Raw genomic sequence first — 26,499 nt, 5'->3', positions numbered from 1 at the left:
TAATAATTATCCTAGTTTATCCCCTCTTGTTCATCCTGATCTTCTCTCTTTCTTTATGTAGTTCTGAGTTTCTGATCTACATCATTTTCATTCATTCTAGAGAATTTTTTCTATCATTTCTTGCATGGCAAGTCTGCTGGCAACACATTCCCTCTATCCTTGTTTGTCTCAGAAAGTCTTTACTTTTCAAGGATAATTTCACAGGATAAAGAGTTATAAGTTTATGGGGTTTTTTCTTCCCACAGTTTAAATATTTGATATTTGAGTTGGGTGTCTTTCTTGCTTGCAGGGTTCCTAGGGAGCAGTTAGATGTAATTCTTCTCTTTGTTCTTTTATACTAGGTTTTGTTTCCCCCCTCTGGCTTCTTTGAGGAGTATTTCTTTGTGTTTGATTTTATGTGTTTTGAAAAGGACGTGCCTCGGCGTAGTTGTTTTTAGCGTGTATCTTGCTCGGTGTTCCCTGGCCTTCCTGGATCTGCAGTTGGAAATCCAGCATTAATCTGGGGAAATTCTGTCAGTGTGGCTTCAGGTGCCTCTCCTGCTCCTGTTTCCCTCTTTCTTTTCCTTCTGGTGGTCCCCAGTTTGTGCAGACTGCATCTTTTATAGTCGTCCCACTTAGATATAGTCCCCTCCCCACCCCAGTCTTTTTCACGTTGGAAGTTTCTGTTGATGTACGCTTAAGCTCAGAGGTCCTTTCTTCAGCCGTGTTCAGCCTGCTGCTGCTAAGCCCATTAAAGGCATTCTTTATTTCTGTTACATGTTTTCAATCTGTGCTATTTTTGAGTTCTTAAAATTTCCATTTGTCTGCTTACATTACCTGTCTGTTCTTGGCATGCCATCTACTTTTTCCGTTAGAGCCCTTAGCATAGTAAATATAGTTGTTTTAAATTCAGTCTGATAATTCCTGCATCCCTGCTGTATCTGAGTCTGGGTCTGATGCTTAGTGTATCTTTTCAGACTGTGTTTTTTGCCTCTTCATAGGCCTCATTTTTTCTGAGGGTGAGTGCAGTGTGATGTACTGGCCAAGGAACCCCAGTCAGCAGGCCTGTGGTAACAGGGCGGGGGGCTGTGGGGCGGGGCAGCGTTCTGGAGACTGCGGTTAGGTCTCGTCTTTGGGCGAGGCTGCATCCCTGGTCTGTGTGCTGTGCAAGTGCCTCGGGTTCCCCGTTGTAGGTGGGACGGGATGGCCAAGGGCACTGAAGTGGGGTGTTTCCCATCCCCGGGTATCAAAGTGTGTTCATGCAGCTTTCTCTCCCTCAGTTAGGGAGGAGACCTGCACACGGGAGACTCATTTCCTGCTTTCCGGTGCACAGTGGAGGATCAGAGGGGTCAGGATTTTTTATTCTTTCCCCCCTCACCCCCCCACTGCTATTTCTCACGCAGCGTTGATTTAGAATAATCAGTATGTCATTGAGGCATATTTTGGGGTAGCCTGTCCTGGGCCCCAGCTCTACCCTGGTGCTGGTTTCAACTCTCGTGAGTTACTATTCTCTGTATTCTCCTATCTCTCCAGTTTGGGTGAGGGTTGGGGAGACCCTGTGGTCTGCCCTGTGACTTGCTTTTAGTTCTTGTAGTCCCATGTGTTGTTGGAGTAGACCCACGTTCAGGGGCCGGAACTGTGGCACAGGGTCCCGAGTCGCAGCCTGTTGGGAACAGTGCACAGAAGCGGTTGTGAGGTTCTTGCTTCCCTTCTGATACGCGCATACTCTGTGAGGAGACTGAGAGGGGAGGGAACCATGGGAGGTCCTTGGCAGAGGTGAGAAAGGAGTTCTGGACCTCTTTTGTGTCTAGAATCACGCCCTTGCCACCGTGTGCTTTGAGAGGAGACATCACGGCCCCGGGGTGTCAGGCCTGCCTCTCTGTGTGCCTTGTACTCATCCCACGAGGGGGCCTGGGGTGGCATTCTGTGCCCAGGTGAGACAGGGCCGCGAGGAGCCACCCGAGGGGCTTCACACGGCCTCTCTCGAGATCGGCTGCATTCTCTTGTCCCCTTGTGTTTGCAGAATCACATTCAAAGAGAACATGGGGAATTTCCAGACACAGCATCTGAGTGTTAAGCCTCGTTTGGGCTCTTGGGGGGCTGTGCAGGCTGTAGCTGCTCAGAGATGTTAGTGACCCATTGACTGTTCCCACACAGCTGGAAAGTGTCCAGACTGGGTTTGAGATGTGGGTGTTGGCTAATGCTTTCCTTTCCGTCCCTCCTTTCCTTCCAAACCCTGGTGTCGAGGGCTGACATTCAGCAGGTCACGGTGAGGGTAACCCAGTCCAGAAGCAGGGAGCTGGAGGCTTTGGCAGCAGGCCCCCCAGGCATTCTGTGCACAGACGTGATGGCTGAGGGCTGACCCCTTTCAGCGGGGCCCCATTTAATTGTCCTTTCTTTACTACTTTTGCTGTAATCAGTAAGTGGTGAATTACGAAAAAAAACCTACCCTCTTTTCCCGTCCCTTCAAACCTCCAAACTGCTGTGCATACAGGGATAAGAAATTGGTGTGGGTATTCCAAACTGGGTCCTTTTATGGGTGGAAGCTGACCTTGGACTCCCAGGCACTGAGTGAGGGTTTCCCAGGCAGCCGGGCCATGGGGCCGCCCGTCGCAGGGTGGTGCTCACTCACGGCTGAGCCCTGTGCTGTGCGCCCCCCACCAAGCTCTTCTCCATCACCGTGCTGGGCCACACCGAACTACAGTTAGGTCTGCAGCTGTTTGCTCCACTAGAATGAATTCTTTTTAAGGTTGCTGCTGCTGCTGCTGCTAAGTCGCTTCAGTCGTGTCCGACTCTGTGATCCCATAGTAGGAATCACATTTTACTCATTTTTGTGTCCCTAATACTTACGATTCTGGCAGGGATTTCTAAAAGGTAGCCCCACAGCCACCACCAGCTGCCAGTTTTGAAGCACCTATTATGTACCAGCTCTATGAAAAAGACTATATGTTATTTTAATCCTCACAAATACTTCTGCCCAGTATTTTAAGGGAACTTATTTGCGCAGGTACTGGGTGTTTGTGCAGGGCAGTGAGAGCCTTGGCGGGCCTGATGTGTGAAGCATGTAGGCCGCTCTCTGAGATGCTATCCAAACTGAGACCCAAGACAGGAGACAGGAGTTTAGAGAGAGGCAGACGCCCAGAACTTTAGAAGGAAAATGTAAGTGGGTCATGAGTGCGTGTACCATTGAGCTTGGCGTGAATTCTGTGCAGAATGTAGATGGAGTTTTCTTTTTAATTTGATCCTTTCTTCAGAGTGTTAGGTGCACTCACTAGCTACCTCAGGTTACCTGAGAACAGTCTGTGTCAGCCTAAGCTTAGTGGTCGCAATTTTCAGGTCTCCTGGTCCAAATGTAGGCAGTGGGGCCTGGTACACAGGTCCTGGGTGGACTGTGCGCTGGGGGGACAGCTGTGCCCAGAGGAGTCCAGAGAGAGAAGTGAAGTCAGTGTCGACGGAGCGTGCTTGATTCTGCAATCTCAGTCTTGAGCTTCATTCTAGTCACCGTTTTTATTAACTGCATTTATCACTGTCTTATTGTTCACATTTTCAAATGACAGGGCAACAAAGATTAGTTAGTTAAACTATTATGTGACAGAATCAATTCCTCTGGAAATCTTAAACACAGAATACCAGCAGATTAGGTAATAATCAGTTCAGTTCAGTCACTCAGTCGTGTCCATCTCTTTGCGACCCCATGGACTGCAGCACGCCAGGGTTCCCTGTCCATCACCAACACCCAGACCTTGCTCAAACCCATGCCCATCAAGTTGGTGATGCCATCCAAACGTCTCATCCTCTGTTGTCCCTTTCTGCTCCCACCTTCAATCTTTCCCAGCATCAGGGTCTTTTCCAGTGAATCAGTTCTTCGCATTAGGTGGCCAAAGTATTGGAGTTTAAGCTTCAGCGTCAGTCCTTCCAGTAAATATTCAGGACTGATTTTCTTTAGGATGGACTGGTTGGATCTCCTTGTAGTCCAAGGGACTCTCAAGAGTCTTCTCCAACACCACAGTTCAAAAGCATCAGCTCTTTAGCACTCAGCTTTCTTTATGGTCACTCTCACATCCATATGTGACTACTGGAAAAACCATAGCTTTGACTAGATGGACCTTTGTTGGCAAAATAATGTCTCTGCTTTTTAATATTCTGTCTAGGTTGGTCATAGCTTTTCTTTCAAGGAGTAAGCATCTTTTAATTTCATGGCTGCAGTCACCATCTGCAGTGATTTTGGAGCCCCCCAAAATAAAGTCTGTCACTGTTTCCCCATCTATTTCCCATGAAGTGATGGAACCAGACGCCATGATCTTGGTGTTTTGAATGTTGAGTTTTAAGCCAGCTTTTCCACTCTTTTTGACTTCCATCAAGAGTATACTGCGGTCAGTATTGCTGACTAATGCTGTATCAGCGCCTATGACACCACCAGCAGAGCTTCAGCAATTTTATGTTTAGTTTGATTTCTCCAGACAGAACTTTTCCGCATCATTGAAACTAATTGAGATGCTGTTATTATACACATAGCAAATGTTGCTGTGTTACTGAAAACCATACACTGTCCACAATACCAGTCCTTACAAAAGTGGAACTGTCTGTAGTCTTGGGTTTAAAGGAGCGGCAGCGTTTCAGGACTTCTTGGGTAGAAGAACGTTGGCAGAGAGAAAGTCCACAACCAGGCATGCTGGTGAGTTCTGACAAAGCGTTGTCCTCCGGAGAGGGCAGTGGTGAACCGGGCAGTGGTGAGCCACGCCAGTATTCTTGCTTGATGGCGGAGCAGAAGGACATGTGCTCCTCTCCGGCGAAAACTCCAGAGTTACAGCTCGTTGCTGAGCAGCCGTCGACGGGAGAATGTTGGATCCCACCAAAAAAAGATACCCCACATCCAGGGGCAAAGGAGAAGCCCCAGCAAGACAGTAGGAGGGGCAAAATCGCATTTAGAATCCAACCCCGTACTGGCCAGAGATGCTCAGAGAGCTCAAGCAAAACCTTGTGTGCACCAGGAGAACGCTCAGAGACTGAGCCAGACCTGCCTTTGAGTGTTGGGAGTGTCTCCTGTGGAGGTACGGGTCAGCAGTGGCCTGCAGCAGGGGCTCTGGGTGCAGCAGACCTGGGTATGGCATAAGCCCGCCTGGAGGAGGTCGCCATTAACCCTACCGTAGAGCCGCCAGAGCTTACAGGACTGGGAAACAGTCTTGGAGGGCACAGACAGAACCTGGTGCACACCTAGGACCCAGGAGAAAGGAGCAGTGACCCCACAGGTGACTGACCCAGACTTGGAGAACAATACAGTTCTGAAGTAAATGAGCTGGATCCGAAAGTGCCCTGAATATATTGGCACAAAAGACAACCTCAGAGGATTTTAGGTGGCAGAGAGCTGGGTGGGAAAAAGTGGTCTGCCGGTGCTGCTGAGGGGTGTTCACTCTTCGTTCCTCTGCTGAGTGGCAGTGTTGAGAACAGGAATAAGTGAGTAGATGGGACAGGCTGTCTGAAGAGAACCTTTCTAATGTTTAGATTTTCTGCATGTAAAATATGCTGTACCATTGTGTCCACTGAATCCGCAGTGCCGGGATTTTTACCAAGAGCCGCCCCATAGGTGAGATGTCCCAGCGATGCTTCCTGTGTCACCTAGTGACTGGAGTAAATGTTGTCTAGAGCTCTGTCTTGTTTTGAAATTTATATAAATTTTTGCTACTTATCCAGCCCAGGGAAATATTTTTTGAGATTGTATTGTAGTGTCCCTAGGCCATGAGAGCCATTTACTAAAAGATGTCCATATGAGTGGGGACACACAATCAAATATAGATTACAGTTCTAAATTGAATCTAAAAATAAGGTTTAAGAAAGAATATAAAATTCAGAAGCGGAGTACACTAAGTAATGACAGCCTTAATGTGAAAAAAATCTGTAAAGAATGATAAAGAAAAAAGAAACTTTAATAAGATTCCAAATAATAAAACAGTAAGATTGGGGTAATAATAATAAGCAGGAGTCGTGTGCAAGATTAATTCTCAGGTTGCATGTAATTTGCTTGTGAAAGCACACACATACAAACTTACGGTTATTATATCTGTCAGAGTATAGTGGGAATGTCAAAGAGCGACTTGTATTAATTACTGATACCATGCCACTGGGGCGCTTTAATGTGTGAACAACATGGATGACCCAGTCTGAATTCTGTTTCTGCTTTGGAGTATATGATGTCATACAATCCGACAGCTTGGAGTAGCTTATTGTTCATAAGTTTTTACTAAAAATTGAAGTAAAGCTTAAATCCTGCTGTTGGGATTTTGTAGGGCTCCAAGATGAGAGAGTATTCTGGGAACGGTGTGTTGTTGAGCAGCTTGTTTGGGAGTGTTCCAGTTTCGGGCTGTGGGGAGGTGGCAGGTTCGGGGCTGTCTTCCCGGGCATTGGTCTGTCTGTGTCTTAGCCACACAGCCCTTGGCCAAGGTGGTGGTGGTCGCCTTCTCCTTTAGCAGGGCCGTTCCTGTGCCTGGCGCACCACCCCAGGAGTAGCTTTGCTTTTGCAACTCACCTTGAAAATTCATCTAGTTCCTAGCTCTTGTGGGCTGTTCAGGTCCTTGCACAGTGTGGCCCCGCTTTTTCAGTTTTGCCTTTTGTCGCCTCCGTACACTTGGCCTCTGGGTTAGGCGGGTAGGCCCGCTGTCTTTCCCACACTTGCTTTTCTTCCTCGGGTGCCTCTCAGTTCCTGCTTGTCATACGCCTTCCTGTCTTCCCTGCAGACCGCAAGGTAAACACCGCTGCCTGAGTATCACTTGAAAATGAGAGCGTTAAACAGTGTGTGTTGTCTCATCTACCTGTGTGATCTGTGGATGTGAAAGGACACTGATTATAGACAGACTAGCTAAGGCTGATTGGAGATAATAGTTTTTAAAGAAAAATTCTAATAATTACGTCTAGACGTTTAAAAGTCGTATAGCTTCCCTATTCTTATGTATTAACACTGTTATTTACGTTAGTTGGTCAGCTAAGCAGAGTGAGTCGCCTTCCAGAGGCTGAGCTCTTGCTTCTGTCGGTCCTGAAGTAGGAATGGTGGTGAATGTAGGCGCTGGAGGCCACATGGCTTTGGCTCAGTTCCCTTCTGAGGGGTGGCTTTATGAGCTACAGATCAGCCTGGTGAGGGCTTTGCGAATACAGATTCCTCTGCTAATACAGATTTTAATCATTTGAATGAGACATTTGCTCAGTATGAATCTAAGGAAATTACATTTTATAAAATGGCTTTGTCTAAGTAAACCTGTGTTCTTGTTTATTAGGAACGTTTGTTTAATGAATTATAGATGGCCTAATTTTATTCTTTGACAGCCAGCTTCATTCTTCATTTATTAAAAGGCAAATTCCATACGTGATATGCAGGAGAATTCGAAGTGGAGCGCTTCTGTACATACTGCTTGACACGTTTAAGCTGCGTGTGGAATATCAACAGGGAGAAAGTTCACGAGGAAGCATGTGTTTGTCAAGCTCTTGACTTACTATTCTCATACTGTGTTCTTTGCCAGCCCCAAATTCTAACAAGACAATAGCATTTTCCCTCTTAGGTCTTCGAAAATTTGGCTTGAAGAAACTATACTTTGTATGGTAGCTGTATTTCACATATCTCAGTTTTATGTCCCTGATGGTTTAGCAGGTAAAGAATCTGCCTCTAGTGCAGGAAACAAAGGAGACATGGGTTCAGTCCCTGGGGGACAGATCCCCTGGAGGAGGAAATGGCAACCCACTCCAGTGTTCTTCCCTGAAAAGTGTTGGGCAGAGGAGCCTGGCAGGCTTCCGTCCATGGGGTTGCAAAGACAGACACGACTTGGTGACTAAACACTAAGAGCAAACGTGATACTTGTAGGTGTAATACCCAGAGCATCACAGCCAGGGCTGTAACCAGGGAAGACCTGTCCCAGGAGGACTAGACGTCTGTGTGCTTGTGGCTGCTCAGTCCCCAGTTCCCTTACGGACTGAAGGGAACACAGGTTGTCCAGTTAAAGAAAAGGAAGGTGTAGCAGTTTAAGTATTCAGTTGAAAAGAATTGCTTATTTTGTTATTGTAGACTGTGCTTTCTTTGAAATTATTTTGCTAATAAGCAGGGTATGTGTCAAACCTGTGTTGAATGTTGAAAAAGAGAATGTGAAATGGATTATGTTAAATTTCTGAGAATTAAATACAGTTACAGGCTGATAATTATGTGTTTGAGAAGGTTATTAAAGAATCAATATCTATTATGGTAGGCTAGTTAGTAAAAAAAAGTATTCTGAAACAGACGGTAGTGACCAAAAACAAATAAGGGGAGGTATATGTTCTTAGGAAGTTATATATTTGTATAGCTATCAAAAAACGAACTCATGTAACAACTAAGCTGTGAATTCTTTAGGTAGTTGAAGAAATGATCTTGTAGGAGGGGTTTGAGAAATGAATGAGTGATAGAATGAATGTTGTCTTTTCTTGGCTTAAGAGAGGTAGGTGCTATATTCAATGGAATATTATTCAGCCATAAAAAGGAAGGAAGTCTCGCCGTTTATAACGATATGGACGGACTGTGAGGGTATTATGTTCAGTAACGTTAAGTCAGAGAAGGTACATATAGCCTCACTTGTGTGTGGAAACTAAACAAGGAAGCCCGTGGACACAGGACAGATTGGAGGTTGCCAGAGGCAAGGACGGGGGTGAGAGTGGATGAAGTGTGCTGGGGCAGGGGGCTTACAAAGTATCAGCTTGCAGTTAGAAGTATGACTCCAAGTTTTAAAAATTCTACTGCGGGTAAAATACCATGAAACAGCCATCATATGCCACAGAGAAATTGTTTGTGAAAGGAAGAGTCAGTAGGTGTGGCAGACTTCATCACTGTCTTATTTTAAGAAATTGCCACAGCCACTCCAGCTTTCAGCAGCCGCCACTCGGGACAGTCAGCAGTCAGCGGCGTGGAGGCGAGACCCTCCGCCTGCAGTAAGATGACGACATGCTCAAGTTTCGTCAGCACAGTTTGTCAACTAGGTTTATGTCACATTCTACATCCTCTGTTGTCGTTCACTGATGTTCACAGCATCCTCACCGGAAGCAAATCCCGTCCCAAGGAACGGCTTTCTTTGCTCCTCCGTAAGAAGCAGCTCCTCCGCTGTGACGGCTCACCCGGGGTTGCAGCGATGCGGTTCCCTCTTCAGGCACCGCTTCTGGCTTCAGTTCTCGTGCAGGTCCTGTCGCATCTGCAGTTCCTCCCTTTACAAGGTCTTGAGCCCTCCAGACTCATCCATGGGGATTGGAACCAGCTTCTTCCAGACTCCGGTTAATGTTGCTATTTGGGCCTCTTCTTATGAATCACGAATGTTCTTAATGGCATCTAGAATGGCAAATCCTTTTCAAGTGGCTTTCAGATTCAACAGAGGGATCACCATCTATGAGATATTCTGTCATGCAGCTCAGTTGTTCCACTTACAGGGCTCAGGCAGCATAGATTGAGCATAATTTAAGGGCTCCAGGAGTTTTGAATGGTACACAGGCATTCAGCTTTTAAGCCAACAGCTATCTTAGCTCCTAACAGGAGCGTCAGCCTGTCGTTTGAAGCTTTCCAGCCAGGCAGTGACTTCTCGTCTCTAGCTATGAAGTCCTAGATGCGTCTTCTGATTGAAGATCGTCTGATCTGCATTAAAGCCTGTTGTTCAGGGTAGCCACCTTCATGCGTTGTCTCTGCTAGCTCTTGGGTAACTTGCGGTAGCTGCCACGTCAGCACTTGCTGCTTCACCTCACACTTCTACATTATGGAGGCAACCTCTGTCCTCAACACCTCACGGACCAGCCTCTGCTGGCTTCAGAGGTTTCTTCTGCGGCTTCCCTACCTTTGTCAGCTTTCTAAGGTTGAAGGGAGGTTAAGCTCTGCTCTGATTAGACTTTGGGTTAAAGGAATGGTGTAGCTGGTTTGATCCTCTGCCCAGGCCACTAAAGCTTTCTCTGTGTCAGCACGAAGACTGTGTCTGTTTTCTTAGCATGTACGTGTTCACTGGAGTAACACTTTTTGTTTTACATTCACGACTTGGCTGTTGGGTACAGACGCCCTGCTCTTGACCTGTCTTGGCTTTTAATGTTCCTTCCTCACTGAGCTTAATCATTTCTAGCTTTTAATTTAAAGTGAGGGACATGGGACTGTTCCTTTCCTTGAGCACTTGGATACCCCATAGGGTTACTAATTGGCCTGGTTTCAGTCTTGCTGTGTTTCAGGGAACAGGGCGGCCCGAGGCAAGGGAGGGAATGGGGAGCCGTCGATTTGTGGAGCAGTCAGGACACACGTTTATTGATTGGTGCCTTATGTGGGTGTGGTTCGCAGCACCCCAAAACAGTTCCAGGGTAGCATCAAAGGTCGCTGATCACGGAGCACCATAACAGATATAATAGTGATGAAATGTTTGCAACCCAGAGACACAGAGTGAACAGATGCAGGAAAAGTGCTCCACGCTGGCTGCTGTAGACTTTCGGTTTGTGAGCAGCGGCATGTCTGCGGGGCTCAGTAGAGCGAGCGCTGCCCGCGCGTCAGCTGGGTTCTGGTAGGACCAGGGGTGCCCGCCTGTGCTGGCAGCCTGGGGAAGAGAGATGTGCTTTGCGCTCAGGCTCTGGGGCCCGCCCGGCGGCACAGGGAGCAGGCGCTGCTGCGAAGTGTGCAGCGTTCGCCTGAAGGGCTTAGATGCTGAAGGACAAGCACGTTAAGATTGAAGTTCTGTATCCACCATCTTGGGGTCCTAATATGTCCAGTTTATCGTTTCAGGGTGAGTGATTGTGTTAGCCAGTGTATGATAATAAACACTCTAGGTTTATCATACTATGCTTCATATGCTACATTGTATCAACTTTATCAAAAGTATGCCTAATTGAGGCCTAACAGTCTTGTTCAATTTATTTGAAAAAAAATAATAAATCTGATTATTTACTTTAAAGCTGCAGAAGAAAGAAGATCAGCAATTGGAACCTAAAAAAAGTACCAGCCCTAAAAAAGCTGCAGAGCCCACTGTTGATCTTTTAGGACTTGGTAAGTAAAAAAAAAAACACGTCACCTTTAGAGCTACAAAACAGTTGAAACCCTGACTTGCATTGACTAGAATGGCTTTATCGTCAGTTTGCCAAAGGGACCTGTTAACTGAACTTGGACACAGTGTGGTTAGTTTGCTGTGTTGCCACAAAAAAGGAAATCTTCATAAGGGAGCTGGCGTCTGTCAGCAGTGCTTTCGCAGAAATGCGGCTGCTGAGTTCCTAGAGAGAGGGGAGCTGCCAGAGCAATCTCCAAGGCTTGGGGGGCCATGCTGCCTCAGCACTGAAGCGAGGGGTAGATTGCGTTTACTCCCACCCCTCTTCTCTTTATTTAGCTTTTTGCGGGGTTGGAGGGGATCCCTTAGCACAATAATTCTGGCATGGCCTTATTGTAAGGTGCTGTCTTAAAGAAAGCTTTTATTTTGGTTAACTGAAGCAACACGCCCTATACTTCGATCCAGTAGCTAGGTCCACGTTATGTGTGTGATGACAGTAAGAAGTGCTCAGTTTAACGTCATTTTTGTTCTCGGGGCTGACAGATGGATGTTGTCTGCCTGGCAGGTAAACAAGCTTCCGTTCAAAGAGTGCTTGTATTGTCCTTATCTGCAAATGCCAGCTCTTCTTAAGTGCTTCTCCTCTTTGTTCTAAAGTAGCTTGATAAGTAGTTATTTTTATCTGAGCCTTCTGCAGTAATTAATTTAGAAAAAAATCTGTCTAGTTTAGAGAAAGATTAATGGCTAAAGGAAAACAGTAAAAGATAGTTGAAGGATGGAGTTGAATTTCATAAAATTTTCTAAAAATTGATCTTCTTATTAAGATTGTTTTCTGTTTTCAGAATTACAATTGAATGTTTTAGTCATTTCTTCGAAGTTGGTGTATCAGGCAAATATACTCCCTATCGATAAAAATCTTCTGCAGTGGTGAAATTAGGAGGTATATATTAGAAGTATAACAAAATAACTATGATTTTATGAGCCCTGAAAATAGGGCTCAGTCCAGGCACGCTAAATAGAATTATGTTGAATACAAGTTCTCTTAATTTACGTATTTTACTTCCTTTCCTCTAAATGAGAGAGAGGGGAAAAAAAGACTCATTACCAAAGTAAGAATAGATCCTACTAAGACTGCATGCATCTTTGTCTTCACGGCAGCATCTCCTCTCCAGTCTAGTGCCTTGTTTACCAGTTCATACCTTAGAAATGTTAGATCAAACCCAGGCCTGACTCTTACCCTTACAGACTCAGTGACCCACAGCTCTTCACAAAGTGTCTGCTGGTATCCAGGCACCTAGACACTAAGCAGAGAGCTTTGAAGGAGAGCAGATGAAAATGACTGGCCTCTGGGAGCTTTCATTCTCTCTGAGGAAGCAGTGATAAAATAGTGAAGTGAACTATGGTATGGGTCGTGTTTGGTAAGTGCTGTAGCTAAAACAAAAAGGAGTGGTGGTGATTTTAAATGGGGCTGGGGGTGCTGGGGGCTCCCTGAGATCCCGCTGGAGTGAGGACCTCAGGAAGTCGGGGCTCCCTGGCCGTGGGGGTGAGACGGGTGGGTGTGGTGGCCCCGTGGCAGCCTTGCCACCACATGAATGGGGCCAGGGTGCATGAGACCCGGAGGGTGTGGGGCGGCAGGGAGGTCCACTGCGACAGGACTTTGGCATCTGCTTGGAGTGTCCTGGAAATGCATTGCAGGGATTCGAGCAAAGAAGCACCTCCTCTGACTTGAGTTTTTCAGGACTTCTTATAGCTGCTGTGTTAAGAGTCGGGTGTGGTGAGGCGAGGCTGCATAGGGGCAGGGGGACCAGTAACACAGCTAGGGGGCGGTGGCTGAGGGGGGCGGTGGTGTGGGGAGTTGTAAGAAGTAGCTGGCTCTGGACCTCTTTTAAAGAGGAGCCAATAGTGTACACTGACCAGTGAGCAGTGTAGGATGTTTCCCTTTGGGAATGACTGTAGAACAGGTAGCCTGCTCCCTTGGGACAAGCAGAGTTGCTCTCATGAGGTCTCCAGTGGCCAAGCATGGTGGTGCGGAGGTGATCTGGGAGACAGGTGGTGGGACTGGCCCCAGGTGCCCAGCTGTTGCCACGGTGATGCTGCATGGTCCTGTCTCCTGGCACTTGACCTCTGACCTCAGAAACACTGAGCTGTCTGTGGAGCATCACTTGCTGTGCTTCCTGCTTTCCAGCTGGTCCCAGTCGCAGAGCGTGTCTCCTCTCAGTGTGTCCCTGGCCTCTACCGCCTGGTCTCACAGTCCCTGGGTCGTGGGGCTTTCAGACTGCGGCTCCCCTCTTCTGGTGTCAGGCTCTGTGATGTCAGCCATGGCTGGGTCTCATCGGGGCTCTGTGAGCCTATTTCAGTGTTGGGAGAGTTTCAGGAAACTATGTCCTGAGGGGAGAGCCAAGCTTTGCTGTCGGTAGGAGGGTGTGAGAGTGCTCAAAGGAGAGGGTAAGGACATATCTGGGGGGTTTGCTGCTGCCTGACGATTCTAGCTGTGTGCTAGAAGAGTTCTGGCAGTGGCTGGGCAGGTGACAGGGTCAGAAGGAGGGCTTAGGGGTCTTGCCGATGAAGTCAGCAGTGGGAAGGCTGGCGCCTCACCCAGAGCATGCACAGCTCTGCTCCTGCCGGTTACCAGTCACCTAAGTTCCAGAAGAGACTGTCTGGCTTTGAGAGAGCAGTGCTCCTGAATGAAGACAGACTAGCAGCCTCTCGTGGGTAAGCGTGGCGCTCTGGTTCCCTGCAGGTGGTGGTGTGCTGGGGCAGCGGCAGTAGGCGTGTGCCGTCTGCTTTATGGCCGCGTGGAAAGGCAGGCCCATGTGGGTGAGAGCAGAGACGGACTTCACAGTACATGTTTGCAGGAAAGACAGAGGGCCCCACAGGGTTAGTGCAGTTACCCAGCCCCAGAGGGCCAGGAATCCCTGGGTTCTGTGTGTATTCGGGGTCACATTTTAGTAGTCTCACACAGGATGATAGTCAAGGCAATTTTTTGGAAATGTGAACTTCCCATTTAACTGGCCCTTTAGCGAACCTTTTTGTTTCAGCCCAGTGGCTTGAGATAAACCTGTTTTCCTCAGCTCTCCTTTCCTGATCTACTCCCATCCCAAAGTCATAAAATACTCTGTGTGCCTTTTAGCAAGAGTCAGCAATGCTTTTCTGAAAGGGAATAACTGTTTTTGGCTTTGCAGGCCTTACAGCCTCCGTGGCAGCTGCTGCGCTCGCCCCTGTGGCGGGCACGTCGCCATTGGCAAAAGCATAGGTGGTGAGGGGGGCTGGGCTCTGCTGGGCGTTAAAGACAGTTGGGAGGGGCCTTTATGCTCCTGGCTGTGCCGCAAGAACGACTGCATGTTCAGGTGTTAATTTGCACTGGAAGCTTGTGGAAGCACAGTTTACTCTGCCTTACTGTCTGGTATTAGAAGTGCAGTCCATACTTGGTTGTTGCCAGGTCTTCGGGCCCCTCTTGGTGAGGGCCAGCCTGGCCGCTGGACTAGACCGCGCCCCTGCTGTCTGAGAGCAGAGCTGACCCCAGCTCCCGCCGCCACCGGGGTGCCACTTGCCTGTGCCCTGCAGGCGAGCCTCTCCCAGGATGGGAGCCGCGCGGTGCACGGCTTCATGGCCGGCCTCTGCTGGTGACGACCTGGCCTCTGTGAGACAAAAGCGGACAGACTGCTTAGCACCTGGTTAGTATGGCCTCAGACTTCTTTTTCTAGAATCTGAGAGCAGTCTTCAGGGTGAGTACCTGCTCCAGCCATGAGGCGTGGCAGACCTGTGGCTGTGGGGGTGAAGCGTGGCCTGCTGGCTTCAGCTTGGCCTTCCCGCAGACCCCGCTCCGGGGCCGGAGGCTTCACCGCAGGCCGTTGGGCACGTGGGTGCGTGGGACTGTCGGGGACAGACGCCTGGGGAGAGCTCACAGAGAGGCGGGCTGCAGCTCCGTGATGAGAGCGTGGCTCAGCGTGTCTGTACTGCTTACATGGGTGTGTCCCCTTCTGCTTGTTCACATTCATCTAGGGACATTTCTGCCTGAACGTTTCATCAGCTTTGAGTTATTTTAAATACTGAACTGCACAGAGATGTATTTAGATAATGGGTTCCTCAGTTTTTTCTTAATTGAAAAGCTCAGAGGAACATACAGCTTTAGGCAAGTTTTAAGGTCTTCTCCTTCATGCCTGTTTCAAGAAATAAAAGCATTTACTTGTCACAATAGCCAAGATCAGATGGGTTGACAATGCTAGTTAAACATAGTTTTTACTATTATATATAACCTGCTTAATTATCTAGTAATGTATGTCCCAGTTTTATATAATGAGGGAGGTGAATACACTACCTTTTTTTCTGTAAATTTTTTTGTGTTTGTAAGATTTCTGGACAGAAACTAAAGGATAAAATACTTTCAGAAAGCACTCTAATTACCTTTAAAGCAGTAAATTCCTACAGAGAGGTTTCTGTTTTTCAAAGGCCATACACTGAAAAGTACCACAAGTTTGTGACTGGGCGGACTGGGCCACAGCTGAGCCCTGGCCTGAGGAATTGCGGGTTGGGGATTAGTTGTGTGCGTACTGCTGCTGTCCGGGCAGGGAGGAAGAGAGGAGGCTCTGTCTAGTGCACGTGCCATGAAGTAATTTTATAGTCTGTTACAGTTCTGTGGAAAGCTCTTAGAGAGATGGGAATATCAGACCATCTTACCTATCTCCTGAGAAACCTGTTATGTGGGTCAGGAAGCAACAGTTAGAACCCTGTATGGCACAACTGACTGGCTCAAGATCGAGGAAGGAGTATGACAGGGCTGTCTGCTGTCACCCCGTTTGTTTAATCCATACGTTGAGCACATCATGAGCTGTGCGACCCCAGAGACGGCAGCCCACCAGGCTTCTCCGTCCATGGGATTTTCCAGGCAAGAGTACTGCAGTGGGGTGCCATTGCCTTCTCCAACTGCCTGGCAAACAGAAGGGAAAAGCTGGACACAGTGATGGGTTTCCTCTTCTTGGACTCCAAAATCACTGCAGGTGGTGACTGCAGCCGTGAAATCTGACGACGATTGCTTCTTGGCAGAAAAGCGATGACAAACCTAAGCACTGTGTTGAAAAGCAGAGACATCGCTCTGCCAACAAAGGTCTGTATAGTCAAGGCTGTGGTCTTCCTGACGGTCACGTACGGTTGGTTGTGAGAGCTGGACTGTAAAGAAGGCAGAACACCAGAGAATTGGTGCCTTTGAACCGTGGTGCTGGAGAAGACTCCTGAAAGTCCCTTAGACAGCAAGGAGATCAAGCTAGTCAGCCTTAAGGGAGATCAACGCCAAATATTCACTGGAGAAACTGATGCTGAAGCTCCATTATTTTGGTCAAATGATGCACACAGACGACTCATTGGAAAAGTCCCTGACGCTGGGAAAGATTGAGGGCAGAAGGAGAAGAGGATGAGATGGCTGGATGGCATCACCGACGCAGTGCACGTGAACTTGGGTAAACTCCAGGAGATGGTGAGGGACAGGGAGGCCTGGCGTGCTGCAGTCCATGGGATCGCAAAGAGTTGGACACGACTGAGCGGCTGAACAACAACAACAGTGGTTGTCAGATATAGTTAGAAATTAATAAAATCTTGTGTTGTTTCTGCTCAGAAGAGTATGTTCAGTGAATGATTAAAGACTATTTCAGCCTTTCAAAAAGGGGGCCTTGACTGTGTGTGATTACACCTGTGGAGGAGGAGCAGACAGGTGTGTGCCTGTTTGCTGGGAGAGACCAGCTGGGGGCAGTTGCCACCCGCGGTCCTGAGTCTGAGGGGAGGCCACAGAGGGTGGCGAGTGGGCCCGTGGGAGATCCAGCAGCAGAGCCCGGGGGGAGGGTGTCACATCCTCCAGACCCGGGCCCCAGGGACTGTGAGGCACGTGATGGCGGGGGTGATGTCCAGGTGTTGATGGTGCGAACGCTGCCTGTAGGCAAGGCACCTTCCAGTTGTTGGGCATCGAGGGCCTGAACGTGGCTGCAGGGAGACTTTTGATGAGTGTCGTGTGAGCGAGCAGTTTGAGGTCAGGAGTTGGCACCCCCTCCTGCTTCCTGAGCTGTCACCCTTGGGCTCTGCCTGGTGGTCAGCAGGTGGACAGTGAAGACCCCAGCCCCTGGCCTCAAGGCCACATCCAGACGGTGGCTTCTCAGGAGTGAAAGCTGCTCCCAGAAAATGCCCCCGGCAGAGTTCTCGGGGTCCCCTGGGCAAGTTGGGTCCTGGGGCCTCTCTCGGTGCAGGTGAGGCTGGGCAACAGTGCAGGCCAGTTCGTTAGCGTGTCAGCCTCTGCAGCCCTTCAGAGGGGGGACGTTTCTCACACATACGCACGCACACACACACACCTCTGACAGCCCTTCAGAGTGGGGAGTATGTCACACACAGACACACACCTTGCCCTTTTCTTTTTGTTTTAAAACATACAAGGACACCAGAGCTGACTGAAGTTGGCTTCCAAGGCCCAGCTTCTGGATGACAACTAGGTTCAAACCCAGGTCTCCCTGACTTCAGAGTCCGGTCTCAGCTTATAGATGAACTGAAGCTAGATGCTTTTACTCCAGTGGTTAGATTGCCATCTCATTACTTTAAGAAACATGGAGATGGTACCTGCTGTGTGCCAGGCACTGCTTTGAGTATTTACAGATGGTGAATCCTTGTATCTTCACAGAAGCTCTGAGGTTGGTGAGCTACTATTGGCTTAACTTTACCAGTGAAGAAACTGAGGCACAGAGGTTAAGTAAGTTGCTCAAAGGCAAGCAGTTGGTAGATTACAAAGCCAGACCGGTGTTCTTAACAGTTACAGTGTGTGGAGCTCTGATAGGAAGTGAGATTCTGAGACTGCCAGGGGACCGTGTGATGCAAGGCAGACGTGAGACCCACTTGTCCAGGAGACAGATGCAACGTGTCACAGGGGCCCCTGGAGTTAGAGGCGGTGCCGGGACTGTGTGTAGGCTCTGGGGCCTACAGCCGGAAAGGGAACACAAGCACCACTGCGTGGTCGTCGTCCAGAGCATGACTGAGTGGGCAGTGTGGCACGCACCACAGTGATGTGCCTGGGGCAGGACGAGCGTGTCTGGGGCCTCGGGGGATGCCACCGCACCAGGCGGATGCTGGGCAGCGCGCTGGCCGCAGGGCGAGCTGACCTGATTTGCAGGAAGCGGAGCTCGGAACGGGAGGGGTAGACAGAGCAGGAGGGTTCCCACCAGCTGTGAGGCCTCTCAGTCAGTTGAGTGGGTTAGCCCAGAGGCCACCTCGCTAGCAGTGTGTGCACGCTGTCAGCTCAGTCGTGTCTGACTCTTAGCGACCCCATGGACTGCAGCCCGCCAGGCTCCTCTGTCCATGGGATTCTCCAGGCAAGAAGACTGGAGTGGGTTGCTGTGCCCTCCTCCAGGGGATCTTCTCGATCCAGGGATTGAGCCTGCATCTTTTATGTCTCCTGCATTGGCAGATGGGTTCTTACCCCCAGTGCCACCTGGGAAACCCTACTTAGCAGTAAAAAGTTAACTGAAGATTAAAAATAAACAGCTTCACTTAACTCTCAGTCATCTTTCCTTAAGCTTTTGAGAACAATTTGAAGCCTGAAAATTAATATGCTTCAAATGAACATTTATGACTTGAGTTTACAAAGTAACACACATGGGAGTTTATTTCATTTTCTAAAGCCAAGTGTGTTTAAATCCAGAGGAATTCCAAGTAACATTTTCTATAAAGGAAAAAGCTTTAAATGGTTTCTTGCATAGAAAATAAAAAGGGTTCTTTGAGTAATATGGAGATTTATAAAGCTTTAAGGAGTTTTGTCACTAAGGAGAGTGTTTCACTATACCTCGTGGAAGCAGCCTTCTTTAATCCGTTTCCACTTAGACTTACTTCTCCCTAGGGTGATACCTCAGTAGTTACCAGTGAAGAATTAGAGTTGGCAGTTTTCGGTGTCCAAGGGTGTGCTCAAGGCTAAGTGTTCACACTCAGTCAGGAACAGTAATGAAAAACATAGCATCGCTTACTTATCATGTTTTTATCTGCCTATGCTAGATTAGTAATGTAAGAAATCTCACATAACTCTGTTGGAGAAGGCAATGGCACCCCACTCCAGTACTCTTTCCTGGAAAATCCCATGGACAGAGGAGCCTGGTGGGCTGCAGTCCATGGGGTCACTAAGAGTCGGACACGACTGAGCGACTTCACTTTCACTATTCACTTTCATGCATTGGAGAAGGAAATGTCAACTCACTCCAGTGTTCTTGCCTGGAGAATCCTGTGGACAGAGGAGCCTGGTGGGCTGCTGTCTATGGGGTCTCACAGAGTCGGACCTGACTGAAGCGACTTAGCATGCATGCATGCGTTGGAGACGAAAATGACAACTCACTCCAATATTCTTGCCTGGAGAATCCCAGGGACAGAGGAGCCTGGTGGGCTGCCGTCTATGGGGTCGCACAGAGTTGGACCCGACTGAAGCGACTTAGCAGCAGCAGCATGTAACTCTGTGGCTTTTTTTCATTATTTGTACAAATAGATTATGATCGGCTAATGCCACTGACATTCAGGTAGAGGATGAATTCAGTTAATATTTATTGAGCACAGGCGAGTTCATGGAACTCTGGTAAATCCCAGAGAAAGTGGCTCTGTGTGTGTCTAGTAGTGCACGGTGGGGGTGTGTGTGCATACGCGTGCAGTCTAGACATGAGAAGACGGAACTGCTGCTTAGAGAAATGTGGGGCTGTGGAAGAGGCTGGCTGTGAGAGTGCAGTGTGCAACCTGGCATAATGCTGTAGTGCGCAGTTTCCATGTTATTTGCCTCAATTCAGGCCTTACTTCTTTTGCTGGTCAGAGGCAGATGAGTTTTTCTTGCTGTGCAAAGTGATGTCAGGCAAAAGCTCCTGTGTTCTGGGGTTGTGTTTAGAGTGAGTGGCAGCTGGGGAAGACCAGCAACTCCCAGACAACCGGGTCCTTGGGCCTCCCCTTTATAAAGTGTCCTGTGATTTAAACCCCATCTGCATCCTTCTCAGAGGCCCCCTCAAGGAGGTGCTCGGAGCAGAGCTGTGGGAGAGGGGAGTGGAGTCGGTGAGGAGGCTGCCTGAGATGTGAGCAGGCGTGTGGGTGTGTGTGCGTGCGTGCGTGCTCAGAACTGTGACTGCAGCAGTGCTCTGGGCCATGGGCAGAGTGTCACTCGAGGACGCAGTTCTGATTTAGAGGGACAACTGCGACCTCACTGCCACGGGGCTTGGAGAGAGGAAGCCAGGGAGGGATTTCAGCAGGGTGCAGACACTGCGTGGAAGCCCGTAGGGTGTGGGGCTGCGGCAAGGGTCTCCATCACAGGGGCTGCAGGGTCTTCCGGGAAGATGTGGACTCAGAGGAGGTTTCCAGGGAGGAAGGACGAGCCAGGGTCAAACATGGCATGGTTGAGTAGGATGGGGACCGAGAGGGGTTTGTAACCATACTGCCGGGACTTTTCGCACTCCGAGTCATTGTTTCCTTTTTCTCCCAACAGAAGTAGGATCACCTGCCTGCCTGTCGTTTTGTTGCAGGAAGGGGGACCCCGTCCAGGGCCCCGAAACTGGGCTCTTGTCTAACACTCGGAAATGAATTGTCTGAGGAGATATGTGCTGAAAAAGCAAGAGATTTTATTGGAAAAGGGCACCCAGGTGGAGAGCAGGAGAGTAAGGGAACCCAGGAGAACTGCTCTGTCACATGGCTTGCAGTATTGGGTTTTATGGTGCGGGGATTAGTCTCCGGGTTGTCTTTAGCTGATCATTCTGACTCAGTCCTTCCTGGTGGTGCAGGTCTTGTTCAGCCAAGATGGACACCAGAGAGGAGGATTCTGGGAGGTGGTCGGACAGGTGGTGTCTCCTTTTGACCTTTCCCGAACTTCCTGTTGGTGGAGGCTTATTAGTTCCGTGTTCCTTGCCGGGACTTCCTGTCATAAAACAGCTCATGCGAATGGTTACTATGGTGCCTGGCCGTGGTGGGCGGTTTCAGTCTGTGTGCTTCCCCTAAGAGTTTTACCCCATGGCGCCACTGTCACCAAGAAGCGTTCTCCTGACGTGTGTTTGGAAAGCATTTCGTCAGCCATTTGTTGAGCATCTGCTTTGTGCCGGGCATCTGTTGAGGAGGCAGCCCCCTTCTCTCTGAGAGGGCAGAGGGTGGACGGGGGTGCTCGACGGTGGGCACGGTGCCGGGAGAGCGTGCTCAGCATGTTCAGATGCCGGCACAGACTGAACGCCGCGTCAGGAAGGTGCCTGCACTGGGGAGGAGTCCGGGGTCTGTCTGGCCCGCCAGCCGGGGTGGAGTGGCTGCGGGGGTGGGGTGGGGAGAGGGCCTTGATCTTGTGGGCTCAGCAGGAAGCTGGGACTGTGCCCAGCTGGGCAGCGAGGCCAGCCTCACCCTTGGTGCCCTCTTCTTGGGAGGCGGGACAGCTGCCCCGAGAGCTGGTTTAATCTGGGACAAGCGAGGGGCACTGCTTCTGTTTGGGGGCACCAGCAGAAGCTGCTCGGAAGGGTGAGAATAGTGGAGTTTTCCAGCTGTACCAGCAGAGGTGTGTCGAAATCCCAGTCTTACTGTGTAAAACTCACTGGAGGTGATGTGAGGATCTAACTCAGACACTTCATATAAAGTGTGATCAGAGTACCTGGCAATAGAACTTAAAAATGTTAGTGTTTAAAATGTCATTAAAATCCAAAGTGTTACATTCTTATTTCCTTTTAGGTTATACACAATATCATTCAAAGGCACTTGGAATAGACCAAGAAGAAGGCACTAAAGACTGTTTTAAGTGCTTTGTTTACTGTTACTCACTTGGATTTTCGGTGTCAGATAGATGAGTTCTGATATACCCAAGGCTAATAATAGACAGCTGCCCTGAGGGTTTCTCATCCGTAGAAATGGCCTTCACAAGGCTGTCATATTTGCGTGCTGGGTAGACCTTCTGTTCATGTGAGCTGCAGCACTGATGTTTAATAGCTTGCTTTCTTTAGCTCAAAACATTTAACCTTTCTTTTGAATTTCTGGAATGTGTGCAGTATAAACTGTCATCTACCAACATTAGTCTGAAATCTTAAGGTAAAGGAGAAAGAACAGTTACCCGCAAGCAGCGGGTTGTAGACTTGATGCTGTGCCATTGAGACTGCAATTTCTTCTCTTTAGCACGTTGTCCTGATTTCTTCTGTTTGCTCATTGCCTCTTCAAGGGGTCCTTCGTGCTTCATTATCATTCTTTATGATGTTGTCCCAGCTAAGTTTCTTCCATTTGCCTTGGGCTTTCCTTGTACTCCGCGCTCCCATTACACGTCTTGTCCACCAGCTGCTGTTTCTGCCTGTTGATGGAGCAGCATTGCTCCTCCCCCAGCAGGGACCCCAGTCCTGACACGCTGTTTGCACAGACAGCTTCTACACACACCCGTGCACACACACACGGTTTCTATACACATGTGCACACACACAGACGGCTTCTACACACATACACACACAGCTTCTACACACACACGGCTTCTACACACATACACGGCTTCTACGCACATACACGGCTTCTACACACATACACACACGGCTTCTACTCACATACACACACGGCTTCTACACACACATGGCTTCTATATACACACATACACTGTGTTTGGCCCCCTTCTCCCTGGAAGGGGAGTTTTTCATTTATCCGGGTGTGTGTGCACATATTTGTACAGACCAGATGTAACCGATGTGAATTTAATTATTTTTCTTAAATTATACCGATAAAGACTATTTAAACCATTTAATTTGAATAAGACTCGTTCTTTCTAAATTTTAAAATATTTATCTGAAAAGCTTTTTTAACACCTTGATGTTCTGTGGCTTTTGTGGTCTCTGAGCTTTCCCTTAACCAGCAGAGCCTGTGCTGCTGGTGGGCACTTGGGAGAGAGGCTGCGCTGGGCAGCAGGGCCGATGGCGGAGCCGCCCGTGTCCGCCCACAGCCCAGCGCCCGCTGTGGCCACGCTGTCTGTTCCTGCGCTGCGCGCCGGGGAGGCGCCGGGCTCGGCAGAGGACGCCACAGGGAGAGATGGCTCTGAGGCTGTGATGTGCAGCGGTTTCCAAGCTGGTCACCTCTCTGCTTCTCTTAACAGCGCAAATAATTACCAACTAAAACCTGGTTCCTAGTTTTCAGAGTTTTAAATGGTTTATTTGTAGTTATATACAGTTGTAACTACATGACTTTTGTGAAATTCAGCTTAAAGAAAAGAGCCTCACTAGTCTTAGGGTTGAAGACTTGGTCTAGTCCAAGTTTTGCTACTTTAGTAGAGAATTGACTCCAAGTCATTAATCTCTGGGCCCTGCGTTTCTGAAACTGGAGGTAATGAAGGGGAGCCCTTCCCATGCTTTATACAGACAGAAGTGATAGCATGTGAATATTCTTTTAAAAAGTTTAGGGAACAGGTCATGTTTATAATGATGGTAATATAGTCTTCAGTTTTCCTATTTAAATCCTGAAAATAAAAAATAGAAGTGTTTTTAAAAGGTTGAGCATGAAGTTTTAATCTTGAACATTTTCTCCAGTCTTCAAATTCTTAACATGAAAAGGAATGATAAACTTCAATTTTATCATTACCCTCTTGCCATATAACAACCTTTTGTTACAAAATCTCCATCTGCTGTGGCTGAGAAACCATCAGAAAACCCATACATTATATTATCTAAGTGATCTATTAACAGATGAAATTTTAACCAGCTTTATATATCAGGAAACTGTTAACAGAGGTACTTCAATCACATAACTAAAAATATGGAGAAAAAACAGGTAAAAAACAAGATCTTATCCTATAGTAAAAAATAAAAGTTCTGAGGTGATTTGAGAGTTCTTTGTAGAGAATGTGTTTAGCAAGCCAAACATGGTAAGTCAAATTAACCATCATTGAAATCCAGTGGGGAGATATGCTGGGATTTTTTTTACTGATTTTCCAAGGTTGAAAAGTTTTCATTTAAGTTAAAAGGCTTTGTTTTCCAACAGTTCTGTGAATGCCTGTCTTTTTAGTGACAAGGAGAATCGAGGGGGGTTTTACTCCATCATGTTAGAGGATCCTGTGGAGAGGAGACTTCAGGGGAGAAAGGAGAGGACAAGTGTGTTCCATGCTGTCTGTGAGGTGGGACATGGGCCTGGGAGAGTTCTTCACCTTAGGCTTGTGGAGCCCAGAGAAGATCTTCCCCAGTCACTTAACGCAGATATCAGTGTTGGCATAGAGACCACGGTCCCTAAGCAGACGCTTCCACCGCCTCATTCTAAAGGATCCCAGAGTCCCTTGGGCTCGTGTAAGTTGACTTTCATGGCAGCTTCACTCGCTGCCGGAGGTGATTACCAAGAAAGCCCCACTTTGGTTTTTGTCTGGAGTGCCTTTCTGAGATTTCCAAAGGCCAGTTTGTATGTAAAAGGCTTCCCTGGTGGCTCAGTGGTAAAGAAGCTGCGTGCAGTACAGGAGACACAGGCTCCATTCCTGGGTCGGGAAGATCCCCGGAGGAGGAAATGGCAGCCCATTCTGTATTCTGGCCTGGGAAGTCCTCTGGACAGAGGGCCACAAAAGAGTCGGGCGTGCCTGAGGACTGAGCACACACACGTACTTAATGGAAGGAGAGGATACAGCTGTTCTCCAGTGCAGTGGTGGGAGCAGCAGGCCTGTTGATGACTGTAGAGGGAGCGGGCCCTGCCCGCATTAGGGTCAGGCCCATGTGTGGTGCTGCTCTGGGTCTGTAAGGGCTCTGGTCTGGAAGCCACCTCCATGCCAGTGGTGGAGGATTGAAGCTGCCAGTCCCCGTAGGTCCATGCAGTGTCATCAGATGCAGTCTGTCTGCCCCACCCACGCATACATAGCACAATTTCATTTAAGAGAACTCTCATCGTATATACATTATTTTAAGCATATTGTTACTCATGCTTGCTGCTGCTGCTAAGTCGCTTCAGTTGTGTCCCAACCCCATATATGGCAGCCCACCAGGCTCCCCCATCCCTGGGATTCTCCAAGCAAGAACACTGGAGTGGGTTGCCATTTCCTTCTCCAATGCATGAAAGTGAAAAGTCAGAGTGAAGTCGCTCAGTCGTGTCCGACTCTTAGTGACCCCCATGGACTGCAGCCTGCCAGGCTCCTCTGTCCATGGGATTTTCCAGGCAAGAGAACTGGAGTGGGGTGCCATTGCCTTCTCCTTACTCATGCTTATAAGCACACAAAATGAATGATAGGGATTTTTTTATTGAGTAAAATGCACATTAAAATTTACCCCTTTAATCAGTTTTAAGTTTTCATGGCGTTAAGTTCTTTCACATTTTTGTGTAGCCATCACTATCACATGTGGCAGGGAACTTTTATTTTTGTGTGGTTTGCATCTTTGGCAGGAATGTGTCACTTTTATAGTAAAAACTGAATTTAAGATTACAATCTGAGACTTTGTTGTATCTCTGTGATACTGGACAAGTTTAACTTCTTTTGCCATCTGTAAATGAGGGTAGTTGCAGTACCTCTTTTATGGGTTTCCCTGGTGGCTCAGAGGTTAAAGTGTCTGCCTCCAATGCGGGAGACCTGGGTTTGATCCCTGGTTCAGAAAGATCCCCGGGTGAAGGCAATGGCACCCCACTCCAGTATTTTTGCCTGGAGAATCCCATGGACGGAGAAGCCTGGTAAGCTACAGTCCATGGGGTTGCAAAGAGTCGGACACGACTGAGCGACTTCACTTTCTTTCCTTCTTTCACATCACAGTATTATAATAAAGACCAAACAAGTGTATGTGTGTGTATTTGTATGTTTTCAGGCTTGGCACAAAGCACACTATACCGAGTGCTGGCTCTTTTATTAGTCACTTATGTGACCCTAAGGCTGTAAAAGGTGAAATAAGACTTTGAAAACCAAATAAAGTGCCCCATGTCATTTTACAGATTAGGTAATGTATTACTGAGTACTGATCAGGGTTTAGACTTCAAAGTATAAATAAGTTAGTATCCTTAGTGGCATATAATGTACTGCTTCAAACAGATTTAAAATTTCTGAAGGATATACAGTTCATAAAAGAATGAAAATCGATTATTTGCCTGTAGTAGATGAATGTCTTTGTTTTCACATATCGCATCCTGAGCTTACTGGTGCTATGTAAGTCAACTGACATGTTCTGTGGCAAAAAAAATCAGTTGACAGCATTTCTCCTGATTCACTGAAAATAATAATAGTAATAATAATGTTAATAGTATTTTCTTACACTTAAGATTGAAATATAAATTTGTCCTGATAGTGTTTGCTGTTAACATAAAACAGCAACAAATTTTAACTGAAAAACTGAGAGTAGTTACTTAGGCTCAGCTTGTCGGGTTTTTCTTTTTTTCCTTTTCCTTTTCTTCCTCTTGGTCATGGTTTGTTTTGGAGGGCATGTGCTTCTGTTGGTGAGGGTCCGTTGCGTGGGATGTGGTCGTGTCTCCTGCTATGGCAGTGCTCCCTTGTTCTTGTGACAGAGGGAGCAAGTCTGATGAGGTGGTTTCCCTGTCCCCCGCTTTGCAGCTTAGGAGTGCAAGCACCACTGACACGTGCCGGTGTTGC

The 26,499-nt window shown here is 48.0% G+C and overlaps 1 protein-coding gene across 5 annotated transcripts in view; it reads left to right on the top strand.

Annotated features, from left to right (window-relative positions):
* Positions 1 to 26,499, top strand: part of SMAP1 (small ArfGAP 1) — a 188,529-nt gene that overhangs the window by 146,722 nt on the left and 15,308 nt on the right. For all 5 annotated transcript variants that reach the window (XM_069599494.1, XM_069599492.1, XM_069599495.1 and 2 more), the window contains one exon: positions 10,897 to 10,987. In XM_069599494.1, coding sequence (XP_069455595.1) covers positions 10,897 to 10,987 — 91 coding nt within the window. The remainder of the gene's footprint in view (positions 1 to 10,896; positions 10,988 to 26,499) is intronic.

The sequence above is a fragment of the Ovis canadensis genome, chromosome 9, assembly GCF_042477335.2.
Source record: "Ovis canadensis isolate MfBH-ARS-UI-01 breed Bighorn chromosome 9, ARS-UI_OviCan_v2, whole genome shotgun sequence".
In the NCBI taxonomy this organism is placed as follows: domain Eukaryota; kingdom Metazoa; phylum Chordata; class Mammalia; order Artiodactyla; family Bovidae; genus Ovis; species Ovis canadensis.
Note: the sequence above shows the minus strand (reverse complement) of the source record. Positions and strands in the feature narration are given on the sequence as shown.